The sequence below is a fragment of the Diorhabda carinulata genome, chromosome 2 (genome assembly GCF_026250575.1).
Source record: "Diorhabda carinulata isolate Delta chromosome 2, icDioCari1.1, whole genome shotgun sequence".
Classification (NCBI taxonomy): domain Eukaryota; kingdom Metazoa; phylum Arthropoda; class Insecta; order Coleoptera; family Chrysomelidae; genus Diorhabda; species Diorhabda carinulata.
In genome coordinates this window covers 20,047,284-20,074,601 of record NC_079461.1, presented here as the reverse complement: position 1 = coordinate 20,074,601, position 27,318 = coordinate 20,047,284, and the positions used below count along the sequence as shown (strand labels likewise).

Sequence of the window (27,318 nt, the reverse complement as noted above, 5' to 3'; positions counted from 1 at the left end):
ACCTAAGAGATTTTTCACTTCTACGGTTTCAGTTCTTGTTAAACGAAGCGTAAAAATTTTTAAATTATCGCGAGAACGAGTAGAAATTCTTCTTTTGATATAAACTGGCAAAAAAGTCCAAAAACTTTGATAAAGTTAAGGACCTAAAAGAAAATAAAAGAAGAGGAATTACGCTTTCAACTAATAGTCTAAAAACAATAAAAGAGAAGAGCTGGCGACAATAATTGGCTACCGAACCTATAAAAATAGACGGATTAGTACACACAGACGATAATAGTAGCAGATACATTTAACAATATGGAAGAAGTAGACAATTGAATTGAGAAGGGAAATAAACATCAAGAAATGCAAAAAAATGGTACTAAATCAGAAAAAAATAACATGATAAATATTTAATAAGGAGAAAACAAAGAATAGATAGAGTTTTAAATACTTGGGAGTAACAAAGGAATAAAGAAAAGGGAGGAAAACAATACAGTAAATGAATGAAGTAGTAAAAGATCGAAGAGAATGGAAAAATAGATAAAAAGAGAATAAAAACTAATATCCAAATAATTTAACGTTCCAAAATAACATAGAACTTATAAAAATATGTAAAACAGCAACACCTGGACTAAAAATTTAATACAAATAAATCTGCTTATCAATCCGAAGGTTAATACTTCCCGTCTTGTATATACTGCTACATCAAAATGTTATTCTAACCTTTTGCCCAATCCAGACTTCCGCGAGGCGCCTTCTAGAGGCTCTCGATACGAATCATGGCGAGTGGAGGCGAAGGGAGTGTTAGCTATCCACACTCTCGATTTATTCTTTATTTATCTTATTTCGTCTTTCACTTTTTTCATCCTAAAGTCATTTCAATCGTGCCAAAAAAACTTATGGGTACATAAGCACTCGTGTTTCCTCCTGGAGAGTCTCAATTGGGCTTTAAGTTTAATTTTGAGAGTTGGATTCACGGTAGCAACCCCTGCGAAGAATTCGTATAACCGGTTGCCCTTTTGCAGTGGCAAATAGCGGAAAATGTATCTATCGATTTTTGTTCTTAAAAAATTATATTCATTCGTTTACATCGCACTTTTTGGTTCTAGTAAACCTTAGTTTAGATCCACTGGAAGTTATTTTTAGTAACAATTTCAAACATAAATTGACTAAGGTGATTTAGTTTTCAAGTGCAGTTAAAACATGTTTCCAAACGTAGAAAAACATAGAAATTTTATCTGGAGGTCCTAGTTTAGTATTTCGTGCCATAAGAAGCTTAGAATTCTTTGTTTGTTTCTCTTATATCTGCAGTTAATTTGAAACAAATTCTGCACGTGTGGTGTCAGCCTTTCTACATCCCCAGTAAGTCTCCGAAAGCAAATCCTGCAAAGCTGAGCGCCATTTTTGAATCCGTTAGCTTCATACTCTAAAGAGTGGAGTCTATGATAGATCCTGGAGAAAGAGTGAGACTTATGCTGTCTTACGTCTTGAATATGAGACAAAGAAATAGTGGTATATGGCGAGGGAATGTAGTGGTGCCAAATAGGACTGCGTTTCTTCCACTTTTCTCAACTCCCATTCCGAACTAATATCGGTATCGGTGCCTTTTTGGAGTAATAAAACCAATACATTGAAAATCTTACTGTTTAATACCTGGAATGTTGTCAATTTGTTTTACAACTGATACAAATGCTGTTTTTCATTCAGAATTTCATTTTATGATATACATCAGCTCAAAAATCAAATAATTGGAATAGAGGGATTTTTAAGAACTTGCCCCTACGATGCTTTCGAAGTGATTGCTACCGCGAGTCAGAGGTTGGTAGACAACGAGTTGCAAAATGAGATTAGACCTCAATTATTTAAGAACGGCTGTCGACACCTCACGTTAAATACGTAAAGGTTAGAATGAAATATAAAGATATTGAGTGTTACGAAAAAGCACAATTATCCTTCAGAGTTTGGCCATAAGGTATACAATGAAAGAACATTGAGGTTATGAATCGATTTCATAATAAAGTTATACGGAATAACTTTATAAGGTCGTTAAAGTAGAAGTTGTTGACTAGACCACAACCAGTAGATAAGAAAAATATGATTCGAGTGATTACGTTAGTTAAAAACAGTGAATTGTGAATATATAGTATTCATAAATGATTAAACGCTGTGAATCAATAAGTTTCCCGAAATTAAGTTAGGTTAGACTGTAAATATTATTAATTATACCCTTTTATTGGATTGAAAACAATTAGTTTTAATGAAAAATAAAGGTAATTTAATAACTGGATCATTTTACTCACCCTAGTATGTAATCGTCTAAAATTTTATTCGACATTAACACGATATAACACGATAAACATAAAACATGTATTTTCAAACTTAACTTTCTCACTAATTCAATAGCATCCAGAATAAAATTTTATCAAAAAACAAATAAACCTCTTATCTATCTGTAATCGATTATATAGAAATAGAAATGAGTAAACTCTTAAAAGTTTTTATAGTAAGTTATAGGAGGTTATAATAAACATTCGCGCGAAACAGCGATACCTAGCGAGAAGGCGGTCAGTTATAAGATGTGCGTTCACTTATTATTTTTCAAATAGTTTATCAAGGCAGCTGATTGCAGAGGTTCTCAAACTTTTTCTTCTCGTAAACAACTTTCAAAATACTTTAGTGCACTCCTATTGTAGAGCTTCCCGTAGGTGCACCTGGACTCTTGTAGTTAGTTATACATTATTTAATATAGCAAAATCTGTGCAAGATTGAAAAATAAGTCTCCTAAACTCTAATCCTAATCTTCATTACAATCGATAAAATCTATTACCAAACACTACTTTTATATATTTTCTTAATCATGTATATAAATTGAGATTCGATACTGATTTTATTTCAAAATCTCAGTTAATTGTAAACAACCTTGAAGCGTGATGTAATTAACGACACTATTTGATCGAAAATAAACTCAAGGACATTCTAATTTTTTGTCCCAATTCCATAAATTTACACCCTTCGATTTTTCAATGATCATATCAGAAAAACTCGAAATTTCATTTAGTAAATTATAAAACGCTGTTCCAAAGTTATGGATTTTGATTAAACTCGATTTTAAAAACAAAATAATTATTGATATTTCTTAAAAGTATATACACTACTGGTCAAAAGTTTTCGCCTACCTACAATACGATTGACTTTGATATTTTTATTTTACAGAAAATATAGGTAAAAGTCTGTAATTGTAAGATATTTATGGGGGTCCTCAAGTTTCTCGACTGTTTTTTTTTCGGGGTTTTCACTAATTTTTTACGGACAAACCATTGAAATAATCAAACTCATTGTTTTTGAATAATCTTTAGTAATATTTAAATAAGCTTCACAAATTTTTTGAGTTCAAAATTTATAATAGAATAAAAGTTATAGTGACCAACAGGGAGACATCAAGATTATAACTTGTTTTGCTTATTTGAAATCAAAAAACGAAAAAGGTTTTTCAATCTCCATATTTAAGACTAGCGATTGGAATAGAGTTAATTCTAGATTACAAAAATTTACTTTTTTGAAAATTACATTCAATTTTTTAGTCATTTTTTTCGCTCGAAGAAAAAAACTATCGATAATCATAGTTCAGTCACTAGCTTATAACATATTGTTATATGACTTTCAACAAATCGGTCCAGTAGTTTCTAAATTATCGTGGTCACTGTTAAGAAAAATGGTGTTTATACAATTCAATAGGCTCTCCTCTTCTTCTTGGAAGTCACGCAGAGCTGCTTAGCCTTCCTTTTTCGTGATTCTTGCTTGTTTTACAACATTTAAACCACTTTGGGCCACGAATGGAGATGATTAAGAGAAAAAGTCTAGATTAACGAATCGAGCGACTCAATTCTGCTAAACAATTTTGGATAAACCCTCATAAATTGGCTTCATAGCTTTAGGCCAAATTCACAAAAAAGGTTATGACAAAAAACCGATTTTTTCGAATCGAAAAACTGGAGGACCCCCTTAAATTTCTGATTCATCAGGGTTTATTTGGTTCCATTCGTTTTTCAAGATATTCCAATGTTGTGAAGTGGAAATAAGACACTGATTTCTGACTCCCTGTGCAATTTGTATCACAACTCAACCTGTGGCAACCAAATTATTACTTTTAGTTCATTCTTCCTTTCCAATTCTTTCAAATACTCTTTGCATAATTTGAGGAATGCTTGGGATCGTTGTCTTGCTCGTCAAGATGAATTTTCTGCCCTTTATCCAAAACATCCCCAAACCATCATCGAGACTCCGCTCTGTTTTACATTCAGGATTACACGAGGAACTAACATCCGTTCATTCTTTGTGTGTGCTCTCTTTAAACACTAGTCAATGCATCAGCATCAAGTATAACTTCAGAACTTGAACGCTGTACTTAGAAGTCACGATTGTTAGTAAAAGCATGATTCAGCTAGTCACTATATTTTTGCAGTTTCACAGGCGGTGAATAAACCGAACTTCGCAAAATAAAAACAAGTCACGACGATTTTGATTGTAATCGAAAGATTTTATGGTCAATAACTTTCTTTTCCTATACATTTATTTAGTTATAATTCTTCTTCTTAACGTGATAAGTCTTATCACCAGACGTAGAGGTGAACAACACGTTGTATGATAAAATCGTTTCGTTTCCTGTTGATTCAATTTTTTTTTATCAAATTATTCAAATAAAATGAAATTTCATTATCATAGGGCTTTTCGGAAACTATGAATTGAGGTAAGGTAGATCATCTATCAGCTGACTAAGTTTCCTAACCTAGAATACAGTTTCTGAAACGTCGTGTTCAATTTTCGATGCGGGTTAGTTTCCGAACATTCAGATCATAATTTCCGAAAACGAATAATGTATTTTTCTTAGTGTACTTCCTAAATGTAACACTTATGATTTTTTAAATCTTAAAATAAATTATTTCTACCTGTTTTTTAGTGTACCTGTAATTACTAAACGATATTTTTATTATTGAATCAAATTTTCTCGTTAAAATTGTGCAAATAATTAGCAAAATAACGATTTTATGAAATTATTGCATTGTCATATGCGTCTGCAAAATTTTAACAATATCAAATCTATACAGGGTATTCCGGTGCAAAAAATTCGAGAGATTAGAATAGGCTACAAGCTAAACAACTGATAGTCGTTAACTTTGTCACATGCGTACTTTTTCTGTAACAGTGCTAATCTAGTTACTTTATAGCCACACCTCGTATATATCTCCAATTTTTTTCAAATTATTATTATATTTGAAATCAAGTTTTCATATTTTTGGTTTTAACTTCCAGCTAAAACGCTAATTAACAATTTGGCGGTGCAATGACGTCACTATATAGTAAGTTTGTAAGCAGTTAACTGCTTTCTTCAGTGTTTTATTTGTTTTTGTGTTAAAAAATATTATTTAAAACTCCAACTGAGTATTGTATACTGCATCTGTGTACTAATACTTCTTTTAGAACCTGTTTGGATATTCTTTTTCGACTTCATCGATTATATCTGACTCTGACTATGGTAGCGGGTAGATACTCAATTATGATTGAAGGAGAAGAGGAAGGACCTCAACAGGAAGTATCAACCGTAGGTCAATGTAAAGGCAAAAAGCGGATGAAGCTTTCAGTTGTGGATAGAGACATTCCGAAAAGAAACACCGGTTTTCAAAGTTTGAGGGTTTATAACATGAAATATCATAAGGATCCAACTAAATCTTTGTAACAAAAAGGAACAAGAAACAAGGTAAGACGAGCTTAACTCCAAATTGAAAAAATTGCGAGATAATACGGTGTTTTCACCTGTGATCGAATGGAGTATCAAGGTATAATGGAGCAAAAAAAAGGGTCACAATTACTCTTATACACCTAATTCATAATGATTGTATGATTATGATTCTAAATGTTCTTGATTTTAGGTCTCTCCTGTTTTAAAATTAGTTTTTTCTTAATAATTTTTGAATGATAAAAATTGACGTTTCGATTTCTATTTAAGTCTTTATCAAAATGTGATATTGACACTGACAATTTGCGTGTTTATATTGATCAATAGATCATATCTATCATGAACATCAAAATAAAAATAAAATAAAAATAGAAATTTATTTTTTGCTCAAATATTTAGCAGTAAATAATTAAATTATTCGTAGTTTTATTAGATATTACAAAATAGAGCTAAAAATTTTTTTTATCGTATTGATGACCATTCAATCTATTGCGTCACAATTAGTACAAAGCACTTGATATATAATATTATTTCTTTTGTTTTTTGGTGTTTTTGATTTTAATTTATCCTTTTCTTGTTGTTTATTATTTTTTCTGGATAAAAATTTCTTTCAATGCAGTTTGTATGATATTAACTGACTTTTTGGCCTCGATTTTGCCGTACTAAGAGCGATCAGAATTAATTTAAACTTTATACAAAACTTACGACTATAAATAGAATTTCGTCGGGTAGAGTTTGGTAGGATTATGAAAATTTTCAAAGGACCAAGGGTTTGTTGAAGTGAGTATCAAAATATTCGATTAACTTATTTTAAAATTTTCTGTTCGAAAAAATATTTTTCTTAGTGTAATATTTCTGTCTAAACCTCAATTATTCATCAAAGGGATCAAACAAAAGATTTTTATACAATATAAACGAAACAATTCTAAGAAAATCTCCAAAAAGGAATAAGCTAAAGATAAATACACATACTAACCAAGCCCAGTAGTCCTCCCATTCCTTTTTATTTCCAGAATAACTACAGACTCTGTTATTAGAAGAAACACTATCCCTGTAATTGAGAATATCATTAAACTCCTCTTCCAGCCTGTTTAACTGCCGATAAATATCGTTATCCATCCGTATTATTTCAAACTAAACACTCGAATAACAAAATGGAACATTAAAACAAAGTTTCTGATAAATTCAGGAAACGACCTGATAGCGATATCAAAGTCCACTCAATAGGTGAAAGAATAAAAAAAACTAGCGGTTACCGTGAAAGGAAACAAATGAATGTCGAGCATCTCGACTACGGTTCGAAATGTGTCACAAGACTCGATTCGTTCATCAAAGATGTCGTGAATCGATATATGAATCGGGGGGTAAAAAAAAAGAAACGATCCGGTTGGGGGTATCGGATGGGAAGTGGTTGTGACGTTTGGAAATATTTATTCGGTGATATACCAGGTGCGATTGACTTCAATTATCAATGTTTGTTTTTATTTGATATTCGACAGGACCGTACTCGAAAAAATTACTTCACTTCGTGATCTATAACTAGACATATCGCAAGATGAAATGTTGCAGCCTCCAAAAATAACTGTTTAACGTCATTCATTACGAAAAAAATATTTGTTTTTGAAACTTTTCTCTTGGAATTAGTTAAGGGCTCTATATTTTACAATGCAAAAAGATGCACAATCACTTCTTCTTTTCCCGCATTTCGCAAGAATTTGAGATCATATTTACTGGAAAGTGCTTTCTACTATGTAAACTTTTTCCAACGAAAATCTATTTGTTATAGAAGTTTCCATAGTGTCGATTCAGTTCAGGGTAATCCTTATTATCTCGAATTGTGACAAGATCTTTCTCTACTGTGGAAAATTCGTTTCTAAAAAACGCTTAATAACTTCAGGAATTGTTCACAACAATGTCCGTTTCCGTATAACCCAATAACTCCTTCAGCAATTTCAATAGGATACTTTCGAACACCCCAATTCACTCCCGATCTAGCACCTAGTGATTTTCATCTTTTATCATCATCTTCTTTCACTTTCAATTATTGGCGACTACTTACTTTTGGTAATATAGCTTATAGATGCAAAAAAATCTTTGGATCTTTTCCTAGAGGATGTTATCACTTGTTCTAGTGATTTTTTGGTCGAAATGACATTGCCACAGTCACTATATTATCCAAACTTAACTCCATGCGATCGTTGTCGCAGTCCTGTACGCTCGCCGCCCGTCGAGATCAAGTTCACAATAATGGAAAACAAAAAATTTCATGACTTATGTGAATATCTCATTTTTCTTAGTGTATATATAATTCGTTTTGTGCAAAAACATGGCCACCGATCAACTACTATATGTTGTGCTATTAAAATTAATGGTCTTAGTCATCTTGCTGGCTTTCGGGGGTGGGTGATGTATTGGGGTGAGGAATAAGGACAATACAATGAATCATAAGCGTCTCGTCATAAATTAGTTAGGTCAGTAGTATATATATTAGTTGGGAGTGAATGACTTAATCAAATGGATATCACAAAATCACAACAAAATGTAACCAGAGGCTCAAATCATAACAAATAAAGACATTTAAAGATTTTGATGGGCAGTTACGATTCTAACACTCGAGGAACGGGGTAGATGAGGATGACGAAGGTGAGGCGGGTAGTATACCCTTGAATATTACTAAAAAACGACGTCATTTATGTTGCACGAAGTCGAAATTGACTCCCAAATTGACGTTAATTTTTTTGCTACATTCACGGAGAACTAAAAGTCAATAAATTCAGTTTGTTGTCAAATCTGAACCTTTGTATATCTGATGAAGCTTATTTTAATCTTCCCGTCGGTGCTTTAGTCTCCAGTCGACCATCAGACCCAAGCAGATCATGAAGATAACAGCAATGGGCTAATAGTCCTTCAGCGGACCGATTCCCACAGTCAATCCGAACTCTCTTCGAATTTACAACGCCCCCAAAGTAAAAGAAGGTCAATTAAGGGTCCTTCAGTTTAATCTCCTTCAAGAGCAATACGATCATTCCAACGCTTCTCTAACTTCTCGAGGTCGTTCTTGTAGTAGGATTTGTCTTTTGCATCAACATATGCTTCAATTTCAGCGATTGCTTCTTCATTTGAGCCGAATTTCTTACCGACAAGCATTTTTTCAAGATCAGCGTAATTACTGGTAGTCAGATCTGGACTATACGGTGGATGAGGAAGCTATTTGAAACGTAATTCGTTGCCATCGACTTGTGAATCGGTGCTTTGTCTTGGTGAAACAATGGTTTTTTCTTCGACATATAGGACGTTTTTCTTTGGTTTTTGGCTCCAAAAAATTGCCACCTTTAAGAGGAGAAGAATGCAGAGTGGCTGTGAAGCCAAAACGATTCCCAACATAATCTATAATCTTCTTTTTATGTAATTGGATATTTGTTTTTATCATTGTTTGTAAATAAAAATGAAGATAATGTAATTAAATGAAGTTTTTCTTTGTTTTTGTTTTCTACTTAAATGATAAAATTTCAATTTTCGTTCATTCATTAGATGAAAGTACTTTTTATTGATCAAAATTGGCACTACAGTACTCGCATAATAAAATCTTGTTTATTTATTTTTGGATTCGATATCTATACATCTTCAATCACACACATTTTGAATTTGTGTACATCTCCTACCACAATTAATTATGCAAATCCCTTACACGTCATTTTATCTTGTGGAACGTCAATTTCGGCTGATAGGGAATTAACCCCAATATTCCCGTCACAAAATAGGGATAACTCAATGTCGCGGTTGGCTTATTTTAGACTCGAACTGAATTCAACGATAGATATTTTCAGTTTTGAACCACAACGTTACAGGTAAATGTATTTTATCATTATTTAATAAACAGTCATTAGTAGATATAAAAAATTATAGTACAGAAAGAAAAAAAATGGATTTTATATGAAACTGAATGTCTTATTCTTCATCGTACGCTAAGACTTAGTCTTGTGTTTGCATCAATGATTACCTAGCTGCAGCTGGGATGATGAAGACCAGTTTTCCTTACATCTTGTAGGTGGTCGTCCTGCTGGTGGTATTCGGTTTTTCTTCCTTTGCAATCTTTGGTAACCTGATATTCTGTCCACGTAGTCTCTCCATTCCTTTCGCCGATTTCTCGCCCATCTTAGTACATCCTGGTTGCCACATTATTGGTCTTACATCTTTTTTAAAAAATTGAAATCTTACAAATGTTTAAGAATTGATGCGCCAAACTGGGATCAGCAAAACCACCATTAGAACAAATTGTGGTATATCCATCAGATCCCTGATTAGTCTGCTCGCAATACGAAGTGAGATATTCAATTGGTAAAAGGTTTTATAACCTGACACGGAAACGCCATCTTCATGATATATACATAACGAACGGTCCTAAATCACGTTTGTGCTAGGAGGTTGAAGCCAAGGTACCCGATTACATTTTCCAAAGAAATCGATAGTTTTAGTAGAACATGACGGAACAAAAAGCATACTTTTTTAACCCCACGCCATCTTGTCTATGAATTATGGTAGAATTTCACAAACATAAAAATATTTACTTATAGTTACTCATATAGAAACTAACAGTAATTTCATGAAGGAAACTATTACGATTTTTGTATCTAAACTATGTTCTGAGTCTTGAGAAACTTTTCTGGAAGGTTTCCGCTTTTCAATGTCAAAATTTTTACGGATTTTACTTTGTTAAAGGATGCAATGTTTCATTTCCGTCTTCCCCCACGTCGTTTTGTGAATTAAACGTAATTTCGAATGCATACAATTAATAACGAATGCAGTACTAGATAAAAAAATGTGGATGTACTCAAAAAAATTATAAAAACATGCAAAAATAGAAGCGGAACCGTAAATTCATGCTCAATTGAAAATTATTTTAATTCAAGTGCTGTAGAACGCATATTACGTTAATTAACAGGAAGGAAATTTATTTTTTTTATACCTTATGAACATAAATAGGTCAGAAGGTCATTAAGGTCAATAATGCAGGCTGAGTCATTCCTTTCATACTTGATAAACTGAACCAAAGAAGAACTAACCATTAATTGATAATAATAGAAAAAAATACAACAGAAAAAACGTGAAAAGGAAACTTTCCATTACGACAAGAAGCTATTAATTATGAAGCTGTTTATAGGAAAAGGCTGCAACATCTTGAGTCGAAGAAAAATGATGACCTTGCTAGGAAAACAACGATTTTTCATTTAGAAATATTCAACCCTAAACTGTACGAAATTAGAACATCGGGAAGAACCTGCCGATTCTGCCAAGAAGCTATTAATTATGAAGCTGTTTATAGGAAAAGGCTGCAACATCTTGGCTGAAATGACCTTGATATTTGAACTGATGAGAACGGCGAAGACGTTGTGTCGTAAATTATCATCTACGGAAAATTGGAAAGAAAATATCCGTTCTGCAAAGAAGCCACTAATTATTAAGGTGTCCGTTGGAAAGGGCTGCAGCATCTTGAGTCCAATAAAATGATGCCCTTGCTCGGAAAACTGTGAATAACGATTTTTCATTTAGAAATATTCAACCCTAAACTGTACGAAATTAGAACATCGGGAAGAAACTGTTGATTCTACCAAGAAGCTATTAATTATGAAGCTGTTTATAGGAAAAGGCTAAGACATTTTGGTTTGAGGAAAACGATTACATTGACGGGAGGAAAATCACTAATTTTCGTTGAAGAAAATCATTTTTTTACTTTTGTAGACAATTTTAATTGGTTTTAAGAGCAAAGTACACCCCAACCTTTGATCGTTCTTACCTGCCTAATTTTTTTGGTCCTTAAAACTAAATTTAACGAGTTAAGACACTAAAGCGGGATAGAAACCAGGGTTCAAACTGGTCAATATTTGTCTCAATCCTCTAGGGTATGGAAATTTACGGACTCCTTTAATTATTAATATATATAGAGAAAATAAAGTTTCATAAAAAGTTATATATTTGATTTAACTGAAATTCTAAAAACTATTTCAAAATTTTTAGATATTTTATGATGTAAGACACATTAGGTGATTATGTATACTATTCTAAAAATTAATGTACGAGGCGTGTCCATAAAATAACTCGCCGGGACAAGAACTGGGAGAAAAGAAGCCAAATTACAAGCTATTCGCCTAGTTCGCCTAAATAGAATTAGAAACTGTTGTTCTTTAGGAGCTTTATTTTATGGACAACCCTCGTAGTACATGCGGAGCAATATCGAGTCAGGAAATTAGGGGAGGCGCTTAAATAATCTCGGAAAACAACTGGAGATGAAAATGACTCAATTTTTTTTTCGTTATTTTCTTTATTGGCACCTCCAAAGTATCCGCAACTGATACTGCTACTTACAGATAGAGATAAAGACATGGAAAAAAACATAACAGCCAAATAAGAACATTAATAAACATTTCTAATACAATGAAAAACTTGTTTATTTACAGTAATTATTGAAACTCTTCCTAACTAACACGAGGTCATTCTTTAGGAAGTGAAAAAATTGCTGAGGTTGCTAGCACAGGGTAGATAAATTAAACAGAATACTGATAATCCAGCTCTATCCAGACCAATGAAAAAAGCGGAGACTATCATACTGAAGAAGAGCGAAAAATACCAGAAGCCCCAGGATCAACCATCTTTCCATCACCATTAACAAGAAGAAGAAGATATTGTAAGAAGAAACAAAAACTATCAGCACTTGTTAGAAGCTAGGAAGCAGACAAGTTCACTGGAACCTTCTTCTAATACATCAGAAAATTCTATGATGATGTCTGAGGAGAGAAGCTGGATTTTAACGCAGCTGTTGAAGAAGATTACATATTGGAATTCAACTAAATAGAATACCACAAGGAACAAGGAGAGTTCAGAAAGATGAGAGTCATCTTGAACTGAAATCTGACGTTTAGAGACAACGTCGACTACCTAATTGAATAAAAGGACGGTAAGAGAACAACTTGGAGACGATCCATGATGGAAGCAAATAGTTTATAAGGGTCATCCTAATTCCTACCAAGCAGTACGAATATCTAGCTTTGATTCACTAAAAAAAAGCTCCACGTTCGATAGAACTTTAGCTTGAGATCATTGACGACACTGAAAGCTAAGGACCCATATCAACAATTTATGAGATGGTGAATCACGCCAGGCATCCAAGATCGAGAAATCAGCTGCATCAAGTCCAGATGTGAAAATAACAAAAATTGTAGCTTTAGTAAGCACATCCACTCTTTAAGGAGTAAAGTGCATAGTTCATGGGTTGAAGTCGTTGAGCACAAAGTCTTCAGATAGGCCCGTCCTGCCTCACTTGACGTTACCAAAGTCCGATGTCCTTTGAGACAGTTTTGGATATCGTTAGGCAGGTTTTGGGATTTGTCCAGGTGTTTAAATCGTCCTCCTCCATGCACCAGCGGCATTCCGGATTATACGTGATGCCCATGGTGCGAAGGTGACGTTTTAGGTGGTAGTGTCCGGTTGGAAGTCCGGTCACTAGTCTGATTTAGCTGGAGTTGTTTGGTAAGAGACAAACAGGGTCTCTTACCATCTCTGCCGAGCCCGCCTTGCGAAAAGACTGTTGAGAGACGTGATGACAGGACTAAAGTGCATTATGTCAAAAAGAGGACGACAAGCTGCAAATAAGACTGCAGATCCCCTCGAATGTTATTTGTATCTTAATACCTACTTGCTTTTAACTATGAAATCAAGCAAGAAATTAAAAAATTTGCTATTACATTGTTTTTCATTGTAGAAGTTAAAGTATCTAAAAAATACCTTCTTCTAACTTCTTGAGATGAACTCATTTCGGCGATACTGAAAAAATTATATTTTTATCAATATTGCTGGAAATTTTGGGGGGTGGGGTAAATTGTTAACGAAAGAGTGATTTTAGAATAATATTTATGTAACTTTTCCTCGGTTTCATCAATTTTTTTACGTAAAAAATAACGTTTAATTAACACATTTTAAAAAATATGCCAAAAACGAATTGAGACTTTTTCTTATGACAAATCTACGTAAATTCTTAGTATCTTCTCGAGAGATGCGGAAGACGAAATCTAAATATAAATTTGCTCAAATTAACCAGAATGTTGCTATACAATGTAGATAGTAGTGGGTTTTCACATTTGATGTTGAATGAGTGTATAGAAAATTATTTGTATCAAAATTTTTCTTTAATAGGTTCCTTATTGAGTGTCCTTTTCAATAGTTGAAAAATTTCGGGGGCTTCGATTTCAAAAACGAAAGATGCTCCTCTATTAACACTTTTCCGCCAAAGTTCAGTTTGTGTTGTAAAGAAATTTTCATTTCTTAAGCCCTGTTTATACTAAGTAAGCAGCTGTATTCAAACTAGACTCGATTTGTCAGTTTGTTGTATGCAATTGCTGCTTTTTTACTTATAGATATTAACACAAGCCTATAATTAAATGTTTCTCACCTTCTAGATTTTCTTATATTGGTAAACATGATTCCTAGCGTAACCAATAATATAAATTTAACGACACGCACTTACTGGTTAAGTTTTTAGAGAACAAGTGATATTTCCAAACTGAAATTATTCAGAATATCGAGTTAGCTATTTAGGTTATGAGTGGGAAGGGCTCGTTGATTGTTTACACGTAAAGTAACTTTATAGTCAATACTTTTATTCCTTTGAGGATTGTTGTAAATATCAGGCATGCTCCTAGCGTGAATAAAGCGTACTACTCGTATATAAATAGCTATAAAAGAATCGTTAAACTACGTGTTAATTTTTAACAAGAATTCTTAATCATCAAATTTTAACACGGAAATGTTTATCATACACAAATGATTATTCAATGAATAGAAGAATGTGCACCTGCATGCGGTTTCGAAATTATTCAGGTTAAGTAAAAAAAACAAGAAAATAAGTTATCAAATACTTCTGTAGTTGGTTTTTTAATTTGTTATCCTCCTAATTGACGAAGACTCTCAAAAGCTTTACACAAGACCTCCCAACAGTCTGAAGGCAACCTCAACGCGTTTTTAAGAAAATATTATGAACTCATCCACGATATGGATAGTGAAACCGGTACTGTCTAGTTATAATGGAAGTTTTATTGGAAGTCTTCATCGCATGTTTTTATCGCAGCGGCGAGTTGTTTATTTTCTAGAATTTTCGAGAAATTCGTTTTAGGTATAAAAACTAGTCAATCATCTCAATCAATTTTCGGTTGGTGCGGAAGGTTAACTCTAAATTCCCAGAAGACCTAAACTATCAGTATTAACAACATCAACGACAAAACTTCCAATTGAGACTTTGAGAAGAGAAGCTCAAGATTCGCAGAGAAGCTGTCTATCTAAGAGTGAAATTCACTCGTACTCTTAATTGGGCGGCCGATCTGAACGATAATCTAGACAGAGTACGGAGACGACTCTTACTTAGAACTGCTTAAGAAGACCTCCCTGAGAGCTACTTCAACTTCCATTAACCATTAAATGAAACCCTACTTGTCATACCTCTTCGATCGTCGATGTTGCAGGTTTTCTGCGTTTTTCTGTAACCCGGTGACTAGGTTCACTAGCCAAATGGCAAGAAAGTGGAAAGAACCGCTTTTTTAGGCTAGAGCTTTCTTCGAACTCCCTTTGTTCATTGTTTTTTTTCCTTTTTTCAGCCTGAAGCAGCGCTTTCGCCACAACCCCAGCTCTGCACCAATGGTTTCTAGCTCAATCACATTATCCTTTATCTTGACAATAATATTATGCTTTGTACAGGTCCTCAACATTTTTTTGAAGTCTCTTTTATCGTAAGCAAAGTCACCTGACCGTTTTTATTTGCCGAATCCTCACAAAAGAATGAAAAAATTCAATTTCCGAAAATGTTTATTATATTTTACTGTTTCTGCTAATATTTTTTTCCCTCACTGTATAGTAACGTCAACAAGAAAATTTTTTCTGGCGTAATATATAAAATTAATTTTTAAATATACTCGTCCACCTACTACTTCCTAATGTACTTCCTAGTGGAGTAAACCAACAAGCTTATAATTGACCGTGTATATTCTTCCACCCACTATGCAAATTATGTATAGGACTCAATCCTACGAGTTTATTAACCCAGTTAAGATGAGTGGGCTCACAATGATTTACAATTGCATGATACGTGGCTATTATAGTAAACACACATTCGAAAATAATCAAAAATTTGATATTGAGTAACATATTTTATGTGGAAATTGTTAATAGGTATGCATCGTATCTTCGAGAAGTTGCCATCTCATTTTCTATTTGTTTCAATTGCTAGCTCATGCACCCAATTCGCCAGATTTAGTCCACTCGGATTATTTTTTGTTCTCAGACTTGAAAAATGAATCGGCGGTCAAAGATTTTTCAAATAAATATATTTTTTTCCAAAATGTTGGTGTTTACATTGTTGGGCCAGGTACTTCTGGGACCATCCTCGTATATATCCAGGTTTAAAATTTATCATTAATATGACATCAGACCAGAAAGTTAGCGACTGATATAAGTGATGACTTTTGTTATTTAAAGTAACCAAATCCTTTACCAAACTGCCAAAATATTTTTTTTTTTAATCCCTATGAGCAATACATTTTTTTTAGTGTAAAACGAGTGAAGCTGCATATTTGAGGACATGCTGAAAATGGCTTTAATTGTGGAAACTAATTATGATATAAGTTCCCAAAATAGGCTAAAACAATCCCTCCAGGATAAAAAATATTTGTTAACTGGTCTAGCATTAGTTAAATATTCAACTATGAAAAATATTATTGTTATAACTTTCAGCAATAAATAAGCGAATTTGTTTTATAAAAAAAAATAAATTTCTAAGTCTGTTTTTGAAAGATACCAGTTGTATACGTGTCTGTTCCATCAAGAGAGGTAGAATCAGTTCAAAGGTAAATTTTTTGTGAACAGATGCTAGACAGATGTGTGATTTCTACAACTTTTTGCAACAATCAGAGCATAGATGAAATTAACTTGAAAAAATTTAGACTAAAAACTTATTTATGATAATAAACTATTTATTGTGATAATAATTATAATGATAAACTAAATAATAATTATTACAAGATGGTAGTGTATGTTCACTTGAATTGAGTGTTTTGTAAAAGTTTAGCAAGCTAGACATTTTGAATGACCACCCCAATCTTCAGATTTACCACCTCTTGATTATTTTACAAATGACATGTTGCGAAATGTAATTTTGATTAAAAAAGTCAAGATGTAATTATATAATAAGCAATATCAATGGAAATTATCAATTATATTGATAAAAATAATTACATTTCTTAAAAAATATATTAGAAGTATATTTCTATTATAAGCATTTAAAAAATCACGTTTTATTCTGAAAACATTTCAGTATTATTATAAAATAACACTCTTTTACACACTCATCTAATAAAATTTCATAAAAACGTGAACAATTTGAATATTTGTATTCCTTACAAAGAAACTTTATAAATTCGACTTGGTCACATGTGATTCATTTTAACGTGAAGTGTCACTTTGTTTATATTGGCCCGTTATCTATTCAAACAAAACCTAAATTTCGTATCTGTTATGGTAAATCCGGATAATACATATCAAAATCTTGAAAGTAAACACAAAAACATCTGTTCATTTAAAATAGAAAAACTATAATCACTCCATATGTTTTTGTTTAAATTTATATTATTGCATTGTTAAACACGCGACTGCAGAAAATGTGGAATTTTTAAGGAAAAATGACCTTATATGCGGTAGACATAGGGGTGGAAACTTCGTCCCGTCATTACAAATGGGTTCAACACACCCAGTGTTTCCAAATCGATAAAAATATATTAAAATATATGAAACTACTGGCCTAATATTTGAAAAAAAAAAACACTTTTTACTTTCATAACATTGCTATCAATAATTACATAAAAATACTGTCACTTTTCTATTGTTATTAAAAAATTAATTGCATTTCCTCTTTTTGACAACACTATCAAAAACATAGAATAAATCAAGTTCATTAGCAAACACTTCATATTCTTGAAATACATATAAAACTAAGATGAAACAAAGGTATTTTATGTGCTACCCGAAAATAAATTGAATATAAAAGCCGATAACTTACCTCATTTTGTTGTTTTTCAATGAAAATACATGTATACACCAAGTTAAAACTTAGCTAGCACCACTACATACCACTGCACACTTCCGCTACTGTTTGTTGGATTAAATTTTAATGATTTCATTTAGAATTTACGTCCGAAATGTCCCATGACAAACTATTGCCACTTTGTACTATTCGCCATGTTACTTTCGTCCAGCCCGAAAATATACATACCAACTGGAAGGAATATTTGCAGAGCGGCAAATTCAAATTCACCAAAGAAGTTTATGAACAAATATTGGCCGTAGGTAAGAATTTCTATTTTTATATCCATACAATAAAAGTACACTCGTCAAATTACACAAATAATTCGAGTTTTATTTTAGTTCATTGACCAGAAGCGTAACGCTTCACATTTTAATTACAAGGAAGTTTTTTTTATAAAAAGGTAACTTTGAAGATTATGACTCTTTTTGAAAAAGTTACAGAAAACGGTACCTATTTTTAAACACTGATAATATTTGCACAATAACAAACTTATCGTGAGAAATTATGTATCGATCTAAACATTGTCCTTGTATTTAACAAAAATTCACAACAAACTGCAGAACTATAGGAATTTAACTGAAATAAAAATAACGAGCTTATGTGTCTGTTAATTAGATTTTTTCTGTTTTCTCAATAACAATAAGATAGAAACAAATACTTCATACACTAGAGAATAAATTGTTTCATTGTAATTGTAATGTAATTTAATTTGTCTTGTCGAGAAACGAATTATAAATCGTCTTTGTTCATTATATTCCAATAAAACAATCATTTTCCCAAAAATAAAAACATTCCTTTTTCAAATTATTATGTACTTATACAAATGTTTTCTGAAAAAAACATCGTTTTTTATAGGTAGGCAACCAGTATTATACACATCATATCTGGATAAAATGATGTGAATACGTATTTTGGCGATTAGGTGGTATGCAACCAGTATCTCTTATAGCCCATAAAATTTCCGATCGTATTTCAATTAGTAACTAGAACTGAGACTTGTGATATGATTGCAATAATAGAATATTCTAAAAACAAATTTTCTTTAAAATTGGGAAGTCTATCCAGGTCATAAACATTAAAATAAATTAAATCGATGCAAAAATATGCAACTAGTATTTCGAGTTGTACAATAATACCACAAATTATTTAAAAATCATGATACGACAATTGATTTATCGATTTACTTTTATATGACGGAGAACAACCTAAACAGTAGTGAATATAAATGAATTGATTATTTAGAACTATGCTTGTTAACCAACATAAACCAAGGCTCTTTTTTCTATATATATTTTTTTATATTTTCAAGAAACTATACAGAAATGTCAAAAGGATTTGTTTGGTTTCAAAATGTCGTGGCATTTGTTGAATAACAAAAAAGCCAAAATAGAATATCTATATGTATATGTATATAAGTTGAATAAAGAGAAACTTTATTAAATTAAACATATGACTATTGAAACGCAATCAATTTCATAGTATTTAACATAAAATAGAAAATCTTAATTTGAATTTCCAAGTTTTATGGTATTTATAACACAAATTAAATTTAAATGCAAGTCTCAAGGTCGTTATTTTTTTCCGTTCAGAACTCTAGATGGGTCTAATAGCACAAATTGAAATCAAGCTGGCAAAAATGAGACTAAAGTAAATAATTTTATGTTGGTAGTGCATTGATGGTTCCAGTTGTGATTTATTATTATGTTTGTGTATTCTTTTTATTATGTTTCGTTTATGTATCTTTTGATAGATCTATTATAGTGAATATTTTTTTGTTTGGTTGAGTTTAAAAAATAATATTACACGTTTCCTTTAATATAATACTTATTCCCTTATCTTATATTGATACGTTTTAGAAGATGGATGCAGGAAATTAACATTACTGATTTAGGGTCTCAATATTTTATTCAACTTTTGCATACAATCTTATTTATAATTTTTCATTCTCATTTTAAGTCCATTTTTCGAGTAGTGATATGAGTAGAAAATTTCGTGTCGTTAATCAAATTTGAATTTACTTGCGTTTAGTGACAGGTGCGACATTTGTAGTTAAGGTTGACGCCTCTAGATAGCGCCTATTATTATTGTGAAAATATACTTTATAAATAGTCAACTTTGTGAACTAAAATGTAAAAATTTATTAATTGTTCAGTTATAGTGTATTGATGTGAATTACCAATAAATGACACTTGAATATCGTGCCAAGATTAAAATTTGAATTCTCCACTTGTATTAAGTGACAGAAATAGTTGAGGTTGACGCCTCAAGATAGCGCCTATTTGTTCAAAAACACGGTGACCTTGTTCAAAACAAGAAAAAACGTTGTACGCCATTCTGATCTTTATTGGAATATACAACCAATTAAATTTGTTTCCGTAAATAAGGATGAAGAATAAAAGAAGATAAGTAGAAGTAACAGCCAAATGTTTTTATTACGAAGTAGTAAAATTATAAGTACATAAAAAATTTAATCCAATTTTTGATCCTATAGTGGCAAATTTTCAGTACACTATTTCTAATCCTCATTTATTCTTCTCAAACTTATCACATTCTTCGATGAATTCACTGAAATAAAATATTAATAAACCAAAAACAGTAGGTAGTTTTTCGATATTAACTTCATTTCATTGGGACATTTCGTTAATAAGAGCAGATTACTTTTGGAGACTTCTACCAGAAGCGAAACATTGAAATTGAGGAAAATTATTTGTTAGTGATTTTTGGTACTTTTGTCCATTAATTATGACTGTCATAATTCCAGAAAACAAGACACTAAATTAAACACATATAAATCGCGAGTCTGACGACAAATTAAGATTAAATTAAAAACTAATGATAATTTCATAGTTTTTCGAAAATTTCTTTGTTGTATATATATAAAATCACAAGGGAAAAGAGAATAACCTAACAATTCAACAAATTTTGATATTTTGGGTTTTGTAAACATTATGTCTGTTGGTAAAAGAGATCCTACACTTACCTAACAAAAGTTGGTAGTTCTGGAGCTTTGAAGATGTACATGTGACCATAATTCAACTCATCAAATAGATGATAAGTGACATTACCTTGATACGTCCAATTTCTGTTATTCACCGCTATATTATAAAGCTAAAAATGTTAATAATCATCTTGAAATCATTGACTGTCCCTCGTAGTGCTTATATATACGTAATATTTCGATAAATGATTGTAATATTCAACTACAATGTTTCTATTTTGAAAGCATACCTCATTAGCGAAAGTATGGGGTATAATTGTGTCATCCTTTGCGTGAACTATCATTATAGGACAATCTACATCCAGGATATATTTTGCTGAATCGAAATTGAAACCATTGTCTATCATTGGTTCTATTAAAGTTGATCTAAACCATGGGAGAAACGAGAAGGTCTAATAGAAAAATCAAAATAAACCAACAATTTTCCAGGCGTTAACCACAATAAACTGGTTTTGCAAACAAAAAATATTGTCATTTTTTTTCAAGTTATTGTTATAAATTTAAAAAAAATTGACTAACACTGAAATTACCTTTATTACAGGATGGATCATCATCACATCTGTAACCGATGTAAACGGTGATTCTAAGATGAGTCCTTTGCTGCTAATTTTATCTTTTTTTAAATTTGCTATAAGTTGAGTACCAACTCCGGTACCTAATGAGTGTCCCCAAACATATATTTTTGAATTCGTACGAACACTTAACCATTTGTAAAATTCTACTATGTCTCTTACTATTGCCGTTTCAGTTAATTCGGCAGAAGTTGAATCAGCATAACCTAAAATTTTACAACACAACCTTGAATAAATAGACACCAGTGCATTTTAAAAATCGATTTTATTCATCAATGTTATCTCCTTCAAGGGCAGTAAAATCATTCCAACGCTTTTGCCTCAAAATAGGCTTCACTTTCAGCAGTTGCTTCTTCAATTGAACTAAATTTCTTAGCGCCAGATTTTTTTGAGATCAGCGAATAATCAGTAGTCACTGTTGGCCAGATCTGGACTATACGATGGATGGGGAAGCAATTCGTTCAATTTAACCATCGACTTCTGAATCGGGGCATTGTTTTGATGAAACAGTGGTTTTTTTTTCTTCGACATATGAGGCCGTTTTTCCTTAATTTTTGTGTGATTTTCAATATCTTTACACAACTATTATAATAGTTGAATTTTTCACTGAAAAATATCAACTTACCTCTATAATCAACAGCAAATATGTGGAAAAATTTCCTTAGAACATTATAGATTTCCACAGATTCGGTCCTGTCCTGTCCATTTCCATGTAAATATAGTAATATACTATAATTTCCATTATTCAATATACCGTCAAAATTATAATCACTATTATCGATTAATTCACTCAATAACTCGTCTGGTAATATTTGCCATACGCCTAGAATTATATTTTCAGCGCCATCTGTCGTGTAATTATCGTACAGATTTACGTAAAAGTTTTTTACTCCTTTTATTTTGAAATCATCAATGTCTGAGTAATTTTTAGGAGTGATGACCCCTAAAAAACATTAATTCGTAATCAAAACGTACACAAAAATAAATTTAATTCAACTCACATGTGGGAAATATTAGACTTCGTTGAATTCCGACACTATATTTAAATACTACGGGGACTATAACGAATACTACTATAAATAATAATAGTAGAACCACAAAACTGGAAGTTCAAACATTTTTTTAAGCCGATAATACGTATATCTACTAGGGTTGCTACTCAACTTTTGAGATATGGCAACACTGATGTGATTCTGTCAAATCTGACGTTGACATTTTTAATGGAGAATGTACTCAAAACGAATGCTGTTTGAATTATTTACAAATACTTGAAACGTTCACCTTGGTGAAAAAAATACATTTTCGTGCAATAATTTTCTATTATTTTCGTCGTGGATTAAACCAAAAGTAGTGTACCGATCAACTCGTTTCGACTTTTGGTGATAAAGTACTATCTCGCAAGCAAAAGCGAATTAATGTTAATGGAGAATATTTTGAAAAACAATAAAGTCATATTCAATTATAAATATTTGTTTTTATTTATCGTATCTCAAAACTTAAGTAGCAACTCTCGTATTAGGACTAACGTCAATCAATCGAGAATTTGATTTTCATAGATTAATTAATAGTGACCAAAGGGAAATAGAATCGTGTATAGTCGTGTAAGATCGTTTTGACATTAGTCCTATTAGATGTTTTCACCACTTTCTTTGTCAATATTATTATTTTAATGATTTAAATAATACTAATACATTTATATAAACGTACTTATTTTTGTCATTATAACTAAAATATTAGAAATAAAAATTTTACTCACATGTACAAACAAGTCCCTAAAAGACATTTTTTGCAACCACCTCCACCTCTTCCTCGCGCCTAAGAAAAAATTTCAATAACCACCAAGAAAAAATATATAAAACATGTTGTCTTACCATATTATTTCTTGTAATTGCTGCTAAAGTACCAATTACTTGTATGTTTTCATTACATAAATAATAAGTTTTTAAATGTTGTAATTTCTTTGGTGTTGCTTCTTTCAAATCTTCACGGTTTCTCAAATTCTTACATACCCTAAAATTAAAATTAGAAACTATATAGGAAGTTATGTATTCTGTTTCCCTCTAGTTCAATACTATCGCTTTTGACCAAAACAGAGTTGCCATTGTTACAATAAAAACTTTATCGTTCGATAATAATACAACAAAAAATATACAAACAATACTTTCATTATAATAATCTATCTAGTCAATGAATATGATCGTACATAATTGTCCGGTAAAAAAATTTTGTTTCAACAAGATTACTCGAAATTATACTTAATCATAGCGTAATCATCGTAGAAATTCCGAAAACTTTTAATCTTATGATAAGTTTGGCAACGCTGGTTGTCTAGATGACCATAAAATTGTTAACAGTTAATACAATGGCGGAGTATGGAACTTGATTATATAAAGTACAAGTTATTTTAATTTATTCATAACATATCGTAGTTTCTGGTGTATAAGATTTATACAAGGGTAGAAATAATATGTAAACATAGTCTCTATCTCATACATTGTATAACATATTATATTATTATTATTAAAATGACAATTTGACAGTTTTACTTCAAATTCAATTGATAAGTAACTTATGGTGAAAATTATTCGAATAAATTTATAAATACAGGGTGACATTTTTTAGTAATGTGTAAAAATACCTGTACGAAAATATTATAAAGAAAACAATATGATTAAAAAACTTTGTAACGCACTTTGGATTTCTTGATAACAATAAATATTTTGATATTTCAAATTTGGGTAAATAATTTTTTTTCAAACTACTGTCATATAAAAATGGATAAGACTTCCGTATCATACCGGTGACGGAAGTGGGTGGAGTTTAGAACTTGAAATAATCAACCATTCATTACCGAAATAAAGAGGGGCGGGATTATGAAATAATGATTCTGTAACTGTAATTGTATTAAAAAGGTATTGAAACGAAAAAATCACATAAACAGCATATAATTTGCAAAGAAATTGCTTGAAATAACTTGACAGTATTAAACGACACCTAAAACGAGGTTAGGTTAGGTTCGTTCTACGTGTCATTCCAAACTTTCTGAGATATTTCAAGCAATTTATTTTGAAATTATATACCATTTATGCTACTTTCTCGTTTCAATTTGACCAATTACAGCTGTAGAATCACTTATTCATAACTCCACTCCTTTTTTAAACCAACCCAACATGTTAGGTGTACATATACTAATATACAGGGAAAGTCTATTTATAAAAAAAATAGTAAACCAAAACAATGATCAGAGCGTGATCAGCACGTGAACACTCCGAGCGAAACGCGGTGAGGCATCATTATTAGTTCAAATCAGTGGCACCATAATATACTACAAATAAAAAACGGCGTGGCAGGGGCGATATATTTATCTGTTGCGTAATTTTCTTAAATATGTTCGACACGGAGACAGTATGCGTGAATATGTTTTAGTTCACTTTTTTTTTGATAAATAGACTTTAGTTTCTTTATTCAAAAAAAAGTTTTATACTCATATCATGTTTTAACTTCTCTTTCGCACGCCTATGTGTACGAATGGATAATAACTAGTAGCTGCCAGTAAAACGTTTTTTTTTTCACAGTAAATGACGTTGTTTATTACCACTTTCCCTTAATAATAACTATATGAATGGAACCCACTTGAATAAAATTTAGTAGTAAAAGCAATCACATAATCCAACTAACATATTGATACGCAATCAACTAACAATGGCCCCAACTTACTACGCACCGATTTCACAGATGAATAATGTTTGTTTGGATTCCTGACATACAGGCGTTTCGGTTGTCCAACAAAGTTGGTCAATAAAATTTTTGATTAAATCATGCGGTGCACTTCAACTGATTGTTTAACTGGTTTTGTGTTTAACTGAAGTCTGTTTATGGATAGTTACGTTTATTTGTGTAACGGTTTTCGGATGGAAGGCTATACAGGGCGACGTTTTAATCAACCTTGATATATTATTCCATTTCCCGTCTACTACATTCTTTATCAACATATTAATATGTACTATATGTGCACCTGAATTCTTTTATCGCTTATTGTAACATAGATACGTGTTATATTCAATACCTTGCATTTTGTTAACGAGTCACTAAATTTAAGTTGATATACTACATGATATTTTCTATGTAAATAGCTTTATAATAATAAATACAATAATTTAAAAATTTTCCACTTCACTGTACTTCAATAACATTTTAATAACATTACACATTTAAATTTTATCAATAAGTGACATATACGTACCATTTTTCATTCATCAAACTGATTACTAATTTTATTTAAAAAATGAAAAAAATAAACATCACTCTGCCACTGATATAAATGAATGTTTTTAGATAATGTTCGATACTGATACTGGTGCTATGTGTAGAAAAACAAATCTCTGTTTCTATTCTCAGTGTTGTTAATAGAATGGACAATCAGTATCTGACTAAGAAAGTGTTCAAATAAACTTTTTAATATCTCAAATTTCACTCGACTGAATGGAAGAGAGGTTATGTAATAAATGAACGAACCTTTTAAATAAAAGACATTATTTCCTTTTATAAATATCCACTGCATTATTAAGGATAATAGTTACATCGATTTTTGATAATTATATAGATAAATTTCATAGTATACCGGTCGTTGTTACACGCGTTTGTTTTAACTTAAATTGTACACTACAAGGTCAAGGGTATATAATTATAGGTACAGTTTATACTTAACTTGAGCTATATCCGACGTTTCAGTTTATTAAGAAATTATATGTTTTCGAATTTTAAAAATATTCAACGAACATACTGTGAACCCAACGAAAGCAAAAATTTTGATAAGTACGTCTTTTAATAAAGAATTAAAAAATTCATCGTTTTTACAATCAACGTGGCAACGATTCAGTTCATAAACATTACTCAACCGGAGCGTGACGTCAAGGCAGTCATATGTTATAGTATATAAACAAAATTTGAGAAGTAATGTGTGCTCTTTAAAACCGTTTAATTAGTTTAGTCTTTTGTACCAGAAGGTATATTTTTGGAAAATTTATCAAAGAAAATACGGAAAAATAAGAAATCACTCAACACATATACGATGGTCAACGTATTGAAAACTTGGGTGGGAAAGTGATCCCTGACGTGTCCTAACAATGGCGGTGTGTGACGTCAACACTCTTGTGTATTGAATTAAAAGACTACAAACAGTGAGGCAACACAATATACGTTACATAAATGTACGTTGCTTATTACCATGCGTGATAACTATAGTTATTTGAGGGAAAATATTTGAACCCTTACTGTGGGTTCGTTCAGAAAAAATAAAAATATAAGACATTATAAAGTGAAAAAAAAAATAGCATAATTAGATATATAGAGACGAAGTTTGACGCATGCGAATGTATGTTTTTGGCATCTAGCTACAAAAAAATATCACCTAACCTCTAAAAACATCTGTTATTGTAATAACGCCATGACTATACGCGAAATGAGTTATTAGAAAACAATAAAAAGATATAAATCGGTGATTTTTCATTATATTATTTTTATTTCTTTATGAACCCGGTTTTAACTAATATATACAAAAGTACTGTGTATTATTTTAGAATATTATGCTGTAAAACGATTTAATACGTACCAGACTTAAATTACAAAAGACCATTGAATTAATTAATAAAAATTGACACCATAGTGCTGCTGTATCTATATACCATCCAATAAGTTACTTATTAACAATTTTTTCTTGGAATATTATTTATACAAATTCAAATTTGACATAATCGTATACTGGAACAAATGTCTAGTTGACAGGAGTGATGGAATTCGTTTCCGCAATTTTATACCAAAGATGTGGTGAGGAGAATAAGCTTATACGAGTGCGCAACCAAACTTTGATGCACGTTGCACACTGGATATTGTAGTTTCCTGGCCGTAGGAA

The 27,318-nt window shown here is 31.5% G+C and overlaps 2 protein-coding genes across 11 annotated transcripts in view; both read right to left on the bottom strand.

Annotated features, from left to right (window-relative positions):
- The window catches only part of LOC130890937 (protein enabled), a 32,330-nt gene extending 14,299 nt beyond the window's left edge, over positions 1 to 18,031 (bottom strand). For 2 of the 5 annotated variants that reach the window (XM_057795387.1, XM_057795388.1), the window contains exon 1: positions 17,811 to 18,031. In XM_057795387.1, coding sequence (XP_057651370.1) covers positions 17,811 to 17,815 — 5 coding nt within the window. In that variant the 5' untranslated portion in view covers positions 17,816 to 18,031. Of the gene's footprint in view, positions 1 to 2,282; positions 2,541 to 6,692; positions 6,989 to 17,810 lie in introns of those variants that run through there. The other 3 variants (XM_057795385.1, XM_057795383.1, XM_057795386.1) reach the window with 3 other exon arrangements.
- A 2,213-nt stretch (positions 18,032 to 20,244) lies between these two features.
- Positions 20,245 to 27,178, bottom strand: LOC130890936 (lysophosphatidylserine lipase ABHD12-like). 6 transcript variants are annotated; one of them, XM_057795379.1, is made up of 9 exons: positions 27,019 to 27,178; positions 23,279 to 23,417; positions 23,164 to 23,222; positions 22,409 to 22,509; positions 22,033 to 22,350; positions 21,366 to 21,613; positions 21,066 to 21,227; positions 20,818 to 20,945; positions 20,245 to 20,402 (listed from the first exon to the last, which is right to left on the bottom strand). In XM_057795379.1, the coding sequence occupies exons 2-9, from the start codon at positions 23,279 to 23,281 to the stop codon at positions 20,360 to 20,362; spliced, it is 1,062 nt and encodes a 353-aa protein (XP_057651362.1). In that variant the 5' UTR covers positions 23,282 to 23,417; positions 27,019 to 27,178; the 3' UTR covers positions 20,245 to 20,359. The 6 variants fall into 6 exon arrangements, with proteins under 6 accessions (XP_057651362.1, XP_057651360.1, XP_057651361.1 ...); XM_057795377.1 differs by lacking the exon at positions 27,019 to 27,178 and adding an exon at positions 25,651 to 26,074; XM_057795378.1 differs by lacking the exon at positions 27,019 to 27,178 and adding an exon at positions 25,923 to 26,073.
- Positions 27,179 to 27,318: the final 140 nt, after the last annotated feature.